The sequence below is a fragment of the Pleurodeles waltl genome, chromosome 2_1 (assembly GCF_031143425.1).
Source record: "Pleurodeles waltl isolate 20211129_DDA chromosome 2_1, aPleWal1.hap1.20221129, whole genome shotgun sequence".
Taxonomy (NCBI): Eukaryota; Metazoa; Chordata; class Amphibia; order Caudata; family Salamandridae; genus Pleurodeles; species Pleurodeles waltl.
The window spans coordinates 616914932-616931861 of NC_090438.1; the positions used below are offsets into that span (position 1 = coordinate 616914932).

The 16930-nt window shown below is 42.3% G+C and overlaps 1 protein-coding gene across 1 annotated transcript in view; it reads left to right on the top strand.

Annotated features, from left to right (window-relative positions):
- POU6F2 (POU class 6 homeobox 2) overlaps positions 1 to 16930 on the top strand; it is a 1003473-nt gene that overhangs the window by 904619 nt on the left and 81924 nt on the right. Inside the window, exon 8 of the mRNA XM_069215810.1 lies at positions 14706 to 14912. Coding sequence (XP_069071911.1) covers positions 14706 to 14912 — 207 coding nt within the window. The remainder of the gene's footprint in view (positions 1 to 14705; positions 14913 to 16930) is intronic.

Below are 16930 nucleotides of genomic sequence, written 5' to 3' on the forward strand. Positions count from 1 at the left end.
AGATTTTAGCCACATTAAGGGAGAGTATGATGAAATATCCATTATTTTACTACCGTTTTCCAAAACTTTCCTGTGAAGGGAGAGCCAATAAAACGTTTGTTAATGTAAATTTTATCTGGCACACCACCAGTGTATTATAATATTTCACTAGTGCCCCATCATTACCTCCAGAACCTAGCCAATTTGTTTAATATTGTGGTGCAAAATGCACCGTTAGTCCCTGCTCTTTCATAATATATGGGTGGATGAACCACCTCAACTCATAAAGAAGCTAGGGCTTGCTCAATTTGCTTGCTTTCTTGTTCAGATTTGTGGAAGGTATATATTCCCCACCACTTTTATAGTTCTCCAGTCCCCATTTCACAGCACACCAGCAAATAAACTGTGAGCATATAGCTGTTTCAAGAACAAATTTGTAATCACTGCACCTAGATGAAGGTGAGAAATTGAAATTATGCTGTAATTTTGTGTTACTCTTGCGAGGAAAAATGATCACAAATTACGCAATTACACCTGTTTGTGTAACTCTGCATAGTTAAGGGCAAAATGTATTCCCAAGGGCACAGGAACAGAGTGTGAGCAGCTGCTGCTGTCCCTGATCTGTTGCACTTAGTGCTATTTTCTTACTATAAAATGCATCCTCATATTCATTGTGCATTAAGGAAATAGTGCTAAATGCAGGGTTACACTCCTCATGCAATCCTGCATAATCTTACTGTAATTTAAGGTAATTACGCTGCATCAAATTACGTGAGTTACACTTACCCATAATGTTTAAACAGTGTGAGTACCATTAATAATTGTGCAAATGCATTTTTGGGGTTTTAACGTAGAGCTCCGATGAAAAATTCATGCAGCTTTGTTTTATCTCAGGGAATAGTGAAGGTAATAAGCAAGCGTCATGAAGAAGTTGTCTTTATTGGAGTCCTGCTTGGTTGTCATGATGTACTGACCTGACAGTTTGCTTTCTGTCATATCCTTAGTACAGCTTATCCAAAACTCTTCAAATTTCCAGCCCCTACGCAATTACTACAGGAAGCATCTTTGAAGGCTTCTTCCCAGTGTTTTCAACAGTTGATGGAGCAGTGAGTAACATATTGTAAGTGGGATTTATATCAGTAGTGTTGGCAAGGTCTAGTTGGTCATGTCATGTGGGTCTGCTATCACAGAAAGCAAAACCAGTCCTGTGGAAATGGTGTTGTTGGGGTGACCTGTAAGCTTCATCTGTATAACAGCTCAGCTACCAATCACTGTTGAAACTACTGTGGGATCACTGAGGTACCTACTTTAGGGTTACTTCAAAGCTGGGAACCCATGAATATGTTAACTATAATGCAGAAACCTCATAAGAGAACATAAGACTACAAGGGCTAAATATCTCTTCACAAGAAGACTTCCTGCTGTAGATCTACTTTTTCTGGGAAGAGGATTGTGGAAATCAAGGAAAAGAGCCAGCTGCACATCCAATAAATAAAGCAAACCAGACCAGTTGGAAATGTATTTTTGTTTGTGATCCTCACTGAGAGCGGACTGTTGCTTTGTGACCGACCAAGGAACCTTCCCTGGAACACTGGGAAAGTACTAACGTAGAAGTTATAACACCTTTTTTCACAAGGTCTGAAAAGTTGAACTAGAACCTTTTCCTCTTTGGAGGTCTGAGATGGGTGCTTAGGCTACTCAATGAGTTCATGACTTCGGTGAGCAAGATTGCCTGGTGTGCAGCACTTTAATCTTTTAGCTTTAAGATTCAAGGCTTCAATGAAATCTCATGAACAAGGAAACCTATATTGTGCAGCCCTGCTTGGGTCTAAGCTTTCTCTGTCGTCCACTGTTGCATTTTGACCACCTGAAACATCTCTAAGTCAGAAGGTAAACCACAAGCATGGAAAAGTGTGATAGCGACTTCCATAGCTATCATTGCAAAGGTTGCCCCACCATGACATCTTTGCAGCAGGCTTCAAGACTTCATCTGGACTCCAAATTCATCATAACTGGCACCAGGGAGCTCATCTTGGCTACAGACTCTCACTTTGGCCACTGGTATATTTTGACTTCCCGAAATATTACTAAGGTCATTAGGACCTCATCAGGTCTGGTCCCCTTGTGGGAGGACCACCTGCATATCATGAGACTGCTACCTGAGTTACAGGTGCTGTGGTTGCACAGAAGGTAAGAAGCGTATCAAATTGCTACTATGCTTTCTCCCTGCTCAACATGCTTTTTTCAGTAATGAACCCTAGGATTTGCTTCTGGAAAACAAAATACAACTGACCATGGTATACTGTGACGTGGTACTTGCGTTGTTAGCTGTTCAAGCCAGCCAGGTTTTTTCTGGTGATCCTAAAGAAGAAAAAAAATTCAATGTACACAGGAAGTACCACCCTCAAGAAGGTTGGCCTTTTCATATAACCAATGGCCCTGTGTTGGATGTGCCACCAGTCAAAGGGTTTAGTCAGCAGAGCCATCTGAAGCTCCATTACTGGAAACCTGATGCTTCACCCACCTCTAAATGAGGAAGCTGAATTATACGTTTGGAGGGACAACAGCCCCTACCAAACTGTAAATGAGGCCCTAACTCATAATGCAAAAGTCTTGACTAGGGTAAACAAGCAGGCTTTGCCCAGCCGCACTTCATCGCCAGTCCCAAGGGCTTGGACAATCGCTTCCAATAGGATATCATTAGATTTCTAGAATTCCATTGTTTTTTACTGACACATTTTGATATTTGTATAATTCCTAACTCCTATTTTGGTCTATTTTTCATTAAAGTGTTGTGTAGAATTTTTTTCCTCATTTATTTCCTATATCTAACCGTGTTTTTGTGCTGTCCTCATGCACTATTTTCTGCTGAAAGCTTGGCTGTTTATGCCAAGCTACCAATGGTATAACAGGGACTCCACATTAGGTACTACATGTGTATGGGAGCTCAGACAGACAATGAACATGACTGATGCCTTTCTGTCCAGCAGTCTAACAATACACTTCTCTACAGTCCCACTGTGCTGTCGAAAACTGGGTTCCCATTTTGTGTATGACCACCACTGCACTTCCCGTCACAATACTCTCTTGTTTGAGTTTTCTGAGCATCTTTAATCTAATTACTAATAATCACCACGTTTGAGGAGCTCTAGATTGCCGCCTTTCAGGCAGAAAGAAATTGAAATCAATTTCTTCCTAACCAGATTTGCTTCGAAGGCAGTTGCTCTGACACAACCATCTGTGCGCTCCTCGGGAAACGCACTTTACATGCATTTGTTTCTGTTTTTCTTCAATATAAAACGTTTCCTTGAAACCCCAAATTATATTTCCAATGCGAAAAGAAACTCAAGAATCAACAAACCTATTTTTAATCGGGTGGATTTGTAAAGGCATTATATAAAGGATCAGTTCTTTGCTAAATCATGACCACGGGCAAGTTAGGTACTCTGCAGTGTACGTCTCGACGAAAGGCCGAGCTCAATCTATCGAAAGCACTTCATAATTCACTGGTGGTTATCCCTGCCTGTCTCTGAGATTACACCCCTTTCTGTGCGAATGAATTAGTTATTGCTTTCCAACCCATTAATCTTTCCTCCTAAATGTACGTCTTTGACATGGTGCAGGCATATGACGCTTGTAAGGTATGGTACGTTAAATTGTGTCAGACTAAATAATGGCATGAATGAAACAGACTTGCACACACAGCCCAAAATGTGAGTTGCTTCCTTTCTGGATATTTTGGAAAGTTTCCTATTCAGCAGTTGTGAGAATAGTTGGGTGGAAAGTGACCTTCCATAACCTTCATTTTTGATTGATCAATGGGTCCTGCTCAAAGGGTTATGCATTAGCTCGTCAAAAGTTTTCTATTTGTGGCTGGTAAACTAAAAACTACACTCCTTCTCAGTATCTGTGTTCCACTCAGATTAACTCCTGCATATGACATATTGGGTGGGCATTTTTCATCCTGGGCTTTGCCTCTATGGAATGCTTTCTTTCTCTTTGGAGTCACTGAAAATCATATGGCATTTCATGTTAGGTTAAAACTTTGATTTTTGTTAGGGAATATTTCACCTTCATAGTTATCTGTTATAGTCAGTCTGAAGAAATTGGTCTGTACATGCTATAAGCTTTCCCTCCAACAACGGAGAAGGATATTCAGCTGATGGTTGACCTTAGCTGTATTAAGAGACACCTTTACAATTCACCCACAAAGCATTGGTGGTGGGCGTAGTTGGAGGCGAAATTTGTACTTGTACTATTATGTTTGATGAAATTCACATAATTATAAAAAAATATAGTCCCTTTCGGGTGATGATGAAAATGCGATTAAGCCCATGTGTATTATGAACCCATGTGGCAAATCTCCATGCATTACAAACCTCATCCACGAACAGCCTACACCATTGTAAATGATCCTGAACCATGTCTTAAAGGGATCATCCATTAAATGATGTTGCAGTATGTAAGTATGCAATACTTAATGTTGGTAATTGTTAGCCACGCAGCACCGGGTAATGAGAATAGTTTTTCTCTGCACCACATCACCTCTTGAAAACTCATGACTTTTTGGGCACTCTATTGCCCTCTCTCAAGGTTCCAGCTCTACAACTACTCTTGCAAACATACTAGAGTTAAAAGCTGGAGGAGGCAAAACTTGGCTGTGCTAAAGATGGCCGTCTAGTGAAATTGTTCCGCCTACCAAAGTCTGGAATACTGTCTAAACGGAATCACAGAGTTTGTTTTCAGCATGCTAGAGGAAGTGATTCAGAACAAGGCGACAAATCTGTAAATGGGCGAGACATTGTGGAAACATTGTGAACTCCACGAATAAGGGAAATTGGCCCGACACCTCTTCCATGAAACATACAGGAACCTGCAGTGGTGAAAGGCCTTTTTAACCAGCGATAGCTCCCATTACAGCATAACCAAAGCAACAAGTCTAGAAGAAGAGAGAGGCTGCAGATTCCGGAAGTAGCAGAAGGAAGACCATACAAAGGTTATTTGTAGAACAGGGGCCTCTAAGCAGAGAGCACAGGATCAGACGAGGGTGGGTCGAGGACAAGAAGCATGTATCAATGGGGTAAGGGCCTCAAAGGGAGACAACTTACAGTGCTGATGGGAGCAATATGGGCCACAGCTTGGGTATTTGCCCTAGAAGAAGATTGTCATCTGGGACGAAGCAGATCAACACAAAAATACTTTAAGGCCACCAGGCCACCCAAAAGTCACAAAAGTCACAAGAGGTGGGTGGACAACAGACCTCAAAGCTAAAGAGGAGAACGGGGGCAATGTTAATGGAAGCAAGGCCTTTCAATAGTGTTTACACCCACAACAGAGCCAAAATTACATCATTTCTTCTGTGTTCTTGTAACTACAACAACTGCGGATAGCGTTTATTTTTAGACACTTTTATTTTGTCTCCTGGTGACTGCAAAAAGTCAAACAGACCTCCGGAAAACCTTACAGTTTCGATAATATTGGTTGTACAAGGAGGGGAGCATGAACTGAAGTGACTGATTTTCTGGAGGTGACTGACTGTGCCCCACTGATTAGAACAAATTGAATGGACACTGACAAGAGTAGGTTGCTGAAGCAGACAGTGCACACATTCTCTTATACGCCCACTGGAGCAGTGGTGGCTGGTAATTCTAGGAGGGAGGTGGGCGGGCAGGAAGCACACTCACACTCATTCATTCACACACGCAAATCCATTCACAACACTCATCAACATTCAAACATACACCCACGCACCAAACATTCATTTAAAAAACACACACACACTTACCTTCAGCTCTGAGGTCCCAGGAGGGTTGGGACTGCTGCCTTCCCTCTCTGGCTGACCGTCAGCCAGAGAGGGAAGGGAGCAGTCCCATCTTCGTCACAAAGTGGGATGGGGTCAGAGGGACTTCTGACCCCTCCCCACTATGTGACGAGGTGTTACTGACTGACACTCGCCCTGGGCACTTCAGGGTTTAAAACCTGAAGCACCCAGGTCGAAGTCAATCGGTGACGCTTCCCCTCGTCACCAAGGGGAAGTTCCCTAAGGCACCTTTGCTGAGCTGAGGAGGTCATGCCCAGAGAAGCTGTGACCTCCTCAGCCCAGCAAAGTTCAGCTCAGGCAGCCAGGAGTCTGCGCAAATTGTGCATGTCTCACTCCTGGCTGCCTGATCTGAACATGAAGAGTGTCTGTCAGGCTGACCTTTGCTCGGCCTGACCGGCACTCTTCATGAGGGGCAAAAGGTGGGGGGGCGTGGCCCCTCCGCCCTAATGGACGGCCCGCCCCAGCACTGGAGGGAGTTGGTTGAATTTCTTCCGCTCTCTGTAACATAGTGCGAGTGGAAATGATAGGGTGGCTCCCAAAGAGTCTGACTTATAGAAACACATCCAAAAACTGCATAAGAGGCCAGATGTCATCTTCAAAATGCAAACACCAGTTATTGTTTTCTGAAACATTTGCAGCTGGTAAGAAATTGACCAGCAACACATTGATGACCATGCCAGACCCAACTTTAGACACCATCCTAAAGACAATTTCAGCTCTCAGAATCACAATGAGCTACATGGACTCTAGCATCACTGAGACGTCCTCAGAGATTAATACAGTCAGGGAGTATGCATCTTCTTTCAACGCTCACCTACAAAGAAAAGATTAAAGAATAAAAGCTGTGGAAGATAGAACAGGCAACAGCCTGGACTTGGGATAAAAATTAATTATTGTACTTATATTGCAAGGTCACCCATTTGAAAAACCAGTCGAGATAGGATACCATCCAAATATATGATGTCCTCAAAAACATGAAGAAATGGGACCTATTTCGCTTTCTGGTAGACGTGATACCTCAGCTCCTGGAAATTCTCTTTCTTGAATGTTTTGAATTGCAGAGAGAACATAAGAATCACTACATGTAATGCTGCCCCAACAAAGGCTACCCATCCAAGCATAAGGTGCCTACTCCACCACCAAAATACAAGATCGATTTTGCAAGTAATGAAAAAAGAATGGTCCTTTCTCATTCGAGGATATGACTATACACATATTTTCCTGGTGTCCGACCACACTTGTGGAAGATAGAAGCTTGACTATCTATTATGTTAGTGTTTACTGATTGAAAATAACTGAGTTCCACAAACCAGAGGACCTGATGGAATTTCTGTCAACAATGAGGCTTTCATTATGAACACTCACATGGAACAAACAAGACAAAAAGATCAATAATATTGCCCTGCAAATGTACAATTCCAGAAGCCTGAAGACAGTGCTGCCAATAGGTGAAAAAGAAGGCACTCAGACAAAGAAGGACTCCACAAGACTGTAGACACTTTAGAAAGAGGCAGAGAAAAGTCCTGCTCACTGCCAAAGTCTTCCGGTGCGGACATTGGGGACATTGGACAAGTTGATCCGGGACCATCACCCTTCAATGAATAACAATGGCTGAATAATATCCACTAAAAATAAAGGGCAGGGGGGAGGGGAGCTCTTAGTTTTACATACATTGGTAATTGTTTCTTGCAGTGATGTAGTTGTTAGGTTCAAAAATCACTATTTACATTGTAAATAGTTGGAGCTCTACAACAATATGGGGGTCATTACAAGGCTGGCTGTCTATAGACTGCCACACTTGTGGTGCGGTCTGTACCGCAGCCAATGCAGCGGTCCAACTGCCACATTAAAACCCTGGGAGTCAGACTACCAGAGAAGTGCCAGCTCTGCCAGGATCTTGGTTCCCAGAGATCTGGAGGTGGCGGAGATCCTAATATGCCAGGGCAGCGCTGCAAGCAGCGCTGCTCTGTGGATTAGAACCTTGTTCTCTGACAGCCTTTTCATGGTGATAACACCGCCATGTAAAGGCTGGTGAAGAACAGGTGCAGGGTGCCACAGGGGGCCCCTGCAATGCACTTGGCATAATCAGTGCAGGGCCCCCTGATCAGCACCATCACAATGTTCACTGTCTGCAAAGCAGACAGTAAATCTTGGGAGGGTGCTGGTGCACCATGTGGGGTACAGAATTGCCTCTGGTTCGATTACGAGCCGGTGACAATGTTGTAGTCTGTTTCCCACTAGGCCGGCGGGCAGAAATTGAGATTTCTGTCCACCAGCATAGTGGGAAACTCTTAATGGGGCTGGCAGGGAGGTAGCCTAAGTGGCTGCAACCTCCCTGTCAGAATTTCAGCAGACTGGCAATGACCCCCTATATGTCTTTAAACATTTAGCCTTGATAAGAGATCTTTCGCTGATTAAGAAATACCCTTTGCAACATCATAGTAAGATGACTGAATTCGAAGTCCACTTGCATTTAGGCCTCAGGATGCTTGTCATGGATTTTAATGGTGTGTTGGAATTGGAAGGGACTCACCTGATTAGGCCCACATGTAATGTAGTGTAAACTCCTATGTGTAGAGACCCGTAATAACCCAGGAGGTGAGATGATCAAGAATAGCCGTCCTTTAACAGGACATTATTAGTGTTCTATGTGCTTATTGAGGTAAACTATTGTTTAACAGGTATATTGCTGCTGTTTAGATTCACCTTTCCCCTGGGGCTCCATATTATAAGTTTCTCTCTTCCCACTCCTTTCCCATCTCTCCCCATCTTTTTTATCTTTCTTTTAATATTTCACTAGACAACCACACCCCAGCTCTTTGCCTGATTTCAATAGATGTTAGATCAATAGCAGGGCAAACCATGAGACTTGACTAATCACAAGATATTGGAAGAGATGGCCCTAACTACTCAGAACTCCACCCCTGTCATTAGTAGCAGTTACTATCCTTCCTTACTAAGAGGCGCGTCAGGCACATCACAGTCCCCCAGAAAACGTGGGGCGACAATCTTATTCAGGCACTCTCTGCCCCACAGGGAGCTTAAATAGTGTGCTGACCCAGAGGGCAAATATGCTTTTCTTAAAATTAAAACATTACGCTGCACCTTTTTTTAGGTAGGGCTTATGTACCCAGCATTTAAAGACACTTCTTCATTCTTAAATTATGCAGGCTCCTTACAGTGTTTATTAGTACACATATGATAAAGGGGTTGGGGATTGGAACATAACCATCAAATCTATCATAACTGGAACAGGGCCCGCTGACAGATACAGTGAGGCAGAGTGCTGCTTCAAGATTTATTGACACTCTATGAACTGACAGACATCTAGTGCATACTTCATCCTTCTGAGATTTTACTTCTTCTCACCAGCGCACAACATAGCCACACGTATTGATTTTCTATTGCGAGGTTCCCCTTAAAGAGAGGCAGTTCATACCACAATTCTAGAGAGGAGACTCACAAGCCTTGTTCTGCTAGAATTAGTATTAAGTCTCACAAAACCGCCTACGAAGTATTGGATGCTTCCCATCTCCAGATATAAATCATTTGACAGGAAAAACAAATCTGAAAATTCGCATTTGGATTTACAAAGAGGAAAATGAGGGATCAGTTTTCTCTGCCCAAATGCTTTGGGAGAAGGAAAGCGACCACCAGAAGGTATCTGATGCAAGACACAGCAGTGACCATAAGGATAGCCCTCTCAGAGACAAGCAACCCTCTTGGCCATGGCTGCGTGGCCACTCATCTCAGAATACAATGCAATAATTCAATAGAAAACCATCCCATTTACTGGATCAAAAATGTGAGGCAAGGAAATTTAAATGCACACCCCAAGCTGAGAAATCATTGATAAAACCTAGGCAAAGACATTATAAACAGGGGGTATAAAGCAAGGAAGCTTCTTCCTTTTCAGTTGAGGCAAAGAGATTCGCCAATGGTGAACTCTGGCATCTGCAAATCCAAAGGGAAAGTGATAATCAAACCCATATCTCAGAAACTGTTGTGAAGTTCTATAGCAATACCCCTGCAGCTGAGAAAGTGTGTCTAGGTAGGGTAAAACTCCCAACCCGGTCTCAGGAAGGGAGGAAACTCCTTGAAGGAAAGACATCCATAGAAGAGATAGATGAGGCTATAAAGTGCTTACCACATGGAGGCCTCCAGTGGAAGATGGCTTCCTGTGAGAGTTACAATTAGGCCTAGGTGAAATGTAAATCACACTGGCATAATTCACATAATTTCAGGGATTTTGCATTACACTTGTTAAATGAAACTCACAAAATTAGGCTTTTACGTTATGCACCTCAGTTCTAGATAAACATGTATCGTGATTGCACAGATGTGTCTTTTCTTGACATGAAGATACTGGTAAAGGTTTTGGTGGTGAGATTACCTAAAGTGATTACATCACTCATTCATGACTCCTGCATGACATTCGTCCCAGGTAGATCGTCCCAGGGTCACATGAGACTGTTGTCTCATCTATTAAGAAATACAAAGACTGACGGGATGGAGTGTTAGCAGTCTCATTAGTTGGAGAAAAAGTATTTGGCAGCTCCGAGTGGGGCAACCTATTCTATACCTGGAGGGGGCAGGTTCGGGAGAGAACTTTATAGCAAAAGTAAAATGCTTGTACAACACTCCAAGAACACAAATCATCTGTGGTGGCTATTTGTCACAGCCCCTAGCTATTAACACAGGAACATGCTAAGGGTGTTTCCTTTCAACCCTGACCTTTTTATTGGTCCTTTAACATTTAACAGGAGTACTGCATATCTTAACACCAGTCCAGAAAATAGTACACTCTAAGGACAAATAACATTTTTCGAATAGTTATCTTCCTGACCCTGTCCAATCCTGAGAAATCTCTCCTATCAATATTTTCATTGTTACATTCAGTTGCCACAGTCTCTGAGTAAAACGTGAACTGGGTAAGAGTGAGGTTTTGCCCTTTTCACTACACACAACTAGAGCCTGTATCAATGGGCATCACATGAACTGGCTGCCCAAATGTTTGAAGTATTTGGGCATCCTTATAAACAGTGGACTGGAAGGGATGGTTGGCTGGTATTTGAGCCCTCACTTCAAAATCATGAAATAAGACTTTGTGAAGTTGACCCAATTAGATATGCATTCAGAGGGGCGTGTACAGACCATTAAGATGGTTGTGGCACCTTGCCTTAATTACATCTTCGGTCTGATACAGCTTTTGACACGCAGACCTGTTGTGAGAAGTATAATGGCTGATATAGAGGAGTTTGAATGCAGGAAGATCTGTCCTTGAATGTTGAAATAGTACTACCTCTTCTGGAGGATTGTGAGAACCCCACATTGAAGCATATTATCAAGTGCATCAACGATCGCAATTAGCAGATTTTAGGAGACGATTAAAACGCAGACTTTTAAAGGTGGGTTTAGAACTGCACTCTCTAAACATCACACCTCTTACAAAATCCAACCTCTTTTAATTAATCTATTCAATTTCACGAGCAAAGCAATTGGAAAAACATGGAAAATAGTGCATAGAGTCCATGGCTTCATCAGTCACCTCCCTCATGGCATAACATAGGTATTCTTATTGATGGCCCCACAATAACTTGGAAAGACAGAAGGATACTGACCCTTGATTACATACCAGAGAAAGGGTCTAGCAAACCCTTCCTTTCAAGAAAGATAGAAAACAAGTTATCATCGATTTGCAAATGAGAAAATCGTTAAGTAGTGCATTGTTTCCGAAGTCAACTCGGCCCGTATCACGATACACCTAGTCAAATATACTGTATTATAACTCCCCGAGGCTTGGAATCAATACATGGGTGTGGACAGGGTGTTAATAGAGGCTTATTTTAAAAAAGATGTGGAGAAACATTCTAGATTACACTGGAATGGACCGGGAACTCGGATCACCTTGAACTTTGCATATGTAAACGTTGATAAAATGTGAATTGGTTCAAAGGTATGTCGCACAACCGGGTACACTTTTATGCAGGCATCTTAGATAATAGACTCTTGCCTAGGGTTTTCATTCCATTGACTTATTGTAACTGAACTATACTCTAAGAACAATGCATTGCATGATTGTAATGCTGCATCTGCTTATGATAATTAGCATACCTTTGAATTACATTATTTATGTGAAAGGATCCAGTCATAAACAAGAAGCTGCAATGGTTCACTTTATACATTTGTGATCGAAATTGCTAATAATTATTGTTCCAAGCTATTCATTTTATTTCAATGTGTTACTTAGCCTCTAAGTGAGCTGCTTACATATCAACCCTTCTCATGGTTGCTGCGAATGCTGAACGTGATCCAGGAAGAATGACAGGTGCTAGATTCCAACTACTTAGGAGAGGCCAAGGGCACTAACATAGTCTTGATATCTGCATTGACTTTCTGATGACACTATGGTGCATATTTATACTTGCTTTGCGCTGTTCTAGCATCATTTATTTTGATGGTAAAACGGTGCAAAATGAACTCCATATTTATATTTTGATGCTAGACCTGTCTAGCATCAAAATATAGGGCTTAGCGCTATATTGTGGATGCAGCAAACTACCTTGTGCTAATTAGATGCAAGGTAGGCATTCCCATCCAAAATACCCCCTAGCGCCTGATTTATACTCTGGCGCAAAAAGGGCGTGCACAGCGTATACTGACCCAAATAATGGTGCTAAGCCTGCGTAGCAGCATTTTTTAACGCCTGGGTCTGACCAGGCGTTAGGGGACCTGTGGACCCTTTTCCATGGCTAAACACCATGGAATGGGCCCACAGGTGCCCACTCTAAGCCCCAGGAACACCCACACCAGATGGATGCCATAGGATGGGGGACCCCATCCTGGGTAAGTAGAGGTAAATATATTTTTTATGTTTTTTTCAGTGCCATTGGAGGCCCCTTACATGGTGCCCCCTTCCTGGCACTGAGTATGATGGCCATGCCCAGGGGACACTGGTCCCCTGTGCTGACCATTGGGGTGGTGGGCATGACTCCTGTCTTTACTAAGTCAGGGGTCATGTTTGGGTGGTAGTGCGTCAGGAAATGACGCTAGGCTGGTTTGCTGCATATTTATTGCCGCTAACCAACCTAGCATCATTCCTGGCCCACTAATGCCTTTTCTCCTCCCTGGATCCCCCCTCGGCTAGCGTCTTTTCTGTAGACACTAGCCTGTCCTTTGCGCCACCGTGCGCCATTCCAATAATATGGCACCCAGCTGGCGCTATGGAATGGCGCTAGCAGGCGCAATGGATTTTGACGCAAGACTGCGCTAACGCTGTCTTGTGTCAAAATCCATAAATAGGGCCCTATGTTTATATGTGGTCCATTATGTTCTTTTACTCCTTTGTTCCCTTTATTCGGAACTCATTAGGTAGATTTAGTCAGCCTGTGCAGCTTGCACTTCAACACGTTCCTCGCATAATAAATGGTATTACACTGATTGTACCCAAAGGATACTGTTGGGAGCAGTAACCTGTGATGTGAATTGCTATTGCGAGTTTATTCTTATTTTGGACACTTTAGGTGCCATTACCATGCTCTGTAGGGAATGTGCATGTACAGGATTATTATTGTGTAGTTTACTATATTTCCTCATACAAAAATAAATAAATAAATGCATTAAAGAGAGTCAAAGGCTTACCCAGCTAACTTTATGTTGTTTCTATCCGGATCGACCCTCACTTATAAGTGACTACCTTCTATGGTATGGCGTTAATCTATTTATTTAGATTTTAGGTTTTCTTAACTCCTAATCAGGCTCTCTAAAAAAGTGCTCCGCTGTCTAAGGTAAGTTCTAAGCGATCTAAACACTCTGATGAAGAACCAAATGATCAATCTAGAATGCTATCAGAAGTTAACATCTCTGGATCTTAATCTTCATGTGTGGGCCCGGGCACACAACCATCAACACGAATTTAAGGCCTTATTTACGCTCAGACGGTTGAACTCCATTCCTCCAGGGCAATGGAGGGATGTACTCCCCCACCCTAGTGGACAACAGCCCATCATATTTAGGGGTATCTACCTATATGGCAAAGATCCCGGTGCTTTCCAGGGAGGTGTCACCACGGCAGCTCTGCTGAAGGTACTGTAGAGTTGTTTTGTGGGTGTCTTTATCAATGTGTCCACAGGCAAAGTTTTTGTTTTACAAACGTAGGCCCAGTTCTGCGTTCTCCTATTTGAGATGACAAAGGTTTCTTTTGTAGTCCTGAATAGGAAAAAAAGTACGTCAGAACGTCTTCCCTGAATAGGTGGCTGGTCTGCAGTGCTTAGACTGATGGCCCGGTGTCTGTGTGGCCTTCAGTCTAAGATTTCCGTTGGCGGCAGAAACATGACGGCTCGTCAGACTTTAAATAGAGAGGCCAAACGAGGAATTTGCCAAACAGGAAACTCAGCCACATTTGTGGCAATGTAACCTGTCCTCCAAACCCTAAAAAGGGCCAGAAGTCCTTCTTTGATTAAAAAAAAAAGAAAGAAAAAAGAAAAGAAAAACAATCATCTGACAAGAGTGTTTGCACAGGTAGTTGCAAGGCACTAGCTCTACAATGTATATTTCATCCAGTTTCAGGTAAAGCCTCTTGGTGTGTCAGTGATGTAGTCAATAATGCCAGTAATATAGCAGGCGGATTAGTCTATACTCTAAGTTTTTCCCAGAGGAACTTGAACCATCAGACACGAAATACTTTGCTGTTTCTAATGGTGAATGGCATAAACGCTGACAATGTCTGAAGGCACCAGGTTTGTTTGTAAGAAAAAAACAGTAATGTATTGTGAAATGAATGCTTCTGGTTTGTTTAGAACTCAAATTCTATATGTGCTGAAACTATCAGATAACATGCCAAACGTATGTGTTTCGTTGAGCAAGCAGGTCTCCATGAAGAATATATATTTTTTGTTTCTTGCAGATAATTGGGACAATTCCGTTAATGCCTAACCCTGTGTCATCCAGCCAAGCAGGAGGGGGCGCTCAGGGTCTTCAGGTGCAGCCAATTACTCCACAGTTACTGACCAATGCCCAGGGTCAGATCATTGCCACAGTAATAGGGAACCAGATCCTGCCGGTGATCAACACCCAGGGAATAACGCTTTCACCACTCAAGCCGGGCCAGCAGGTAATTTATAGTTCTTTTTATTCCATTTCCAAGTTTCCCAACCTACTATATATCTATCTATACTATAACTATCCAATTAATTATTGTGTTGTTGAATTGTTGACGTGTATATATATATAGTTACCCCACGACAACCTCCCAGTACTTTCGGTGGGTCAAGTCGCAGAAAATAATGGCAGCACCACCAAGTCCAGAGTAAAAGATTTCATTTATTTTCTTCTTCAAATCAATCCATAAAGTGAGAGGTGCAAAAAGGAAACATGGCGATACTTTCCAGTCTGGAGCATTCAACTGGCCATAGAGTTACATAGTACCAGAGTGTATTTAACATGTGGAGTTCCACCCACCACCTATTAAAATATGTCATACACTGGATTGCTAACCTTCTAGTTCTAAAGTCACCAACTTGCATCTTCTCTATTGCCATTAGAGGTGAAGAAGTTTCAGAAAATTCTGTTCAACAGTCTATTATTTACTCTTTGTTTTTCTGTTTGAAGAGGAGTGCACTACGTGGCTATGTATTATCAAATAAACTACTGATCCACTATTTGCAATTCAGTATCACCTATGCACACGACCCTGATTATGATCAATACTTAATAGCATTATTATGTATCCCAAGTAAAGTACTATTGATTGCCACTCAATACTTATCCACACAACCTTTCCATTACTAATCCTCCCCTCTATTTTTCTTACACTGGCTATTTGACCACAATTCTTAGGTCCACCCTTCAATAAAGTTGATTTACCATATTTCTCATTCCTACCAAATTGTGTCCCTCTTACCATTTTCCAGTCATAATGGCACTGTTACAAAGCCATTATGGCTGATTGAATAGTCAAACTCTATATGTAGCTGAAGGTGCTTACGCGTCTTCCTAGATTTTTTGGTAAATTACCCAACAACCTATACTATATGGTCATTATCTCAATCAATCAATCAATCATGGATTTGTAAGGCGCAGCTAATCACCCATAAGGTCTCAAGGTACTGAATGTAGGCGTGCTGCTCAGTCGAAGAGCCAGGCCTTGAGGTCCTTTCTGAATTGCTTCAGAGATGCGGTCTGCCTGAGCTTGAGCAGCAGTGTGTTCCATGTCCGGGCTGCTAAGTAGGAGAAGGATCTTCCTCCCGCTGTACTTTTCCAGAACTTGGGGACAGCTGCAAGGGCGAGCTGGGAGGAACGGAGACGTCTGTTGGGTACATAGAAGGTGAGGCAGTGGTTGAGTTATGCTGGTCCTATGTTGTGCATTACCTTAAAGGTGTGGATCAGGAGTTTGTATGTGATGCGCTTTTTGACTGGGAGCCAGTGTAGGTCTCTGAGGAGGGAGGAGATTCGCCTGTGTCGGGGATGTCAATGATGAAATTATTTTATGCACACTACTACCAACCCAAATTGTCTCTCTTGTATGTTTCCATTCACTGATTTATTGTGTTAATGTATGTCATCACTTCTCTGAGGGACCACTATGTCTACTCATCTGAATTTGAAAACCCCTTTGGTACTTCATTTTTATAAACACACATGTAGTTCTGCATCTGCATTCAGGCCCCATGGAATCTCAGTTCCCATTGGGATGATCCATTTTGATTCTGCTTTGTGTAGACAAAGCTCTCTGTCCCTTCATCTGGGACTAGGACTGATATATTGAATACCATTGTATTTTATTCCTGTCCGATCACCATCATGTTGTTCCCAAATGTGTTTCGTCATGAAATATGTTGTGTTCCTGTTGTTAATTGCTATAAGGTGCTGTAGTATGCAGAGTTTAAGTTTATTCATAGTGCTACCCACATCCTTTTTAACACATGTGCTCTCAAGCAAATAGACCACAAATGAGGTTTCGCAACTTATCCTCTCCTTGATTTGCATTATTTTTCCATCATGTAGTTTGAATGCTGTCATGTTTTTTTCCAATTGAACATGCTTGCACTTAATACATTTCCAAAAGCCTATATATATATATATATATATATATATATATATATATATATATATAGACGTGTGTGTGTGTGT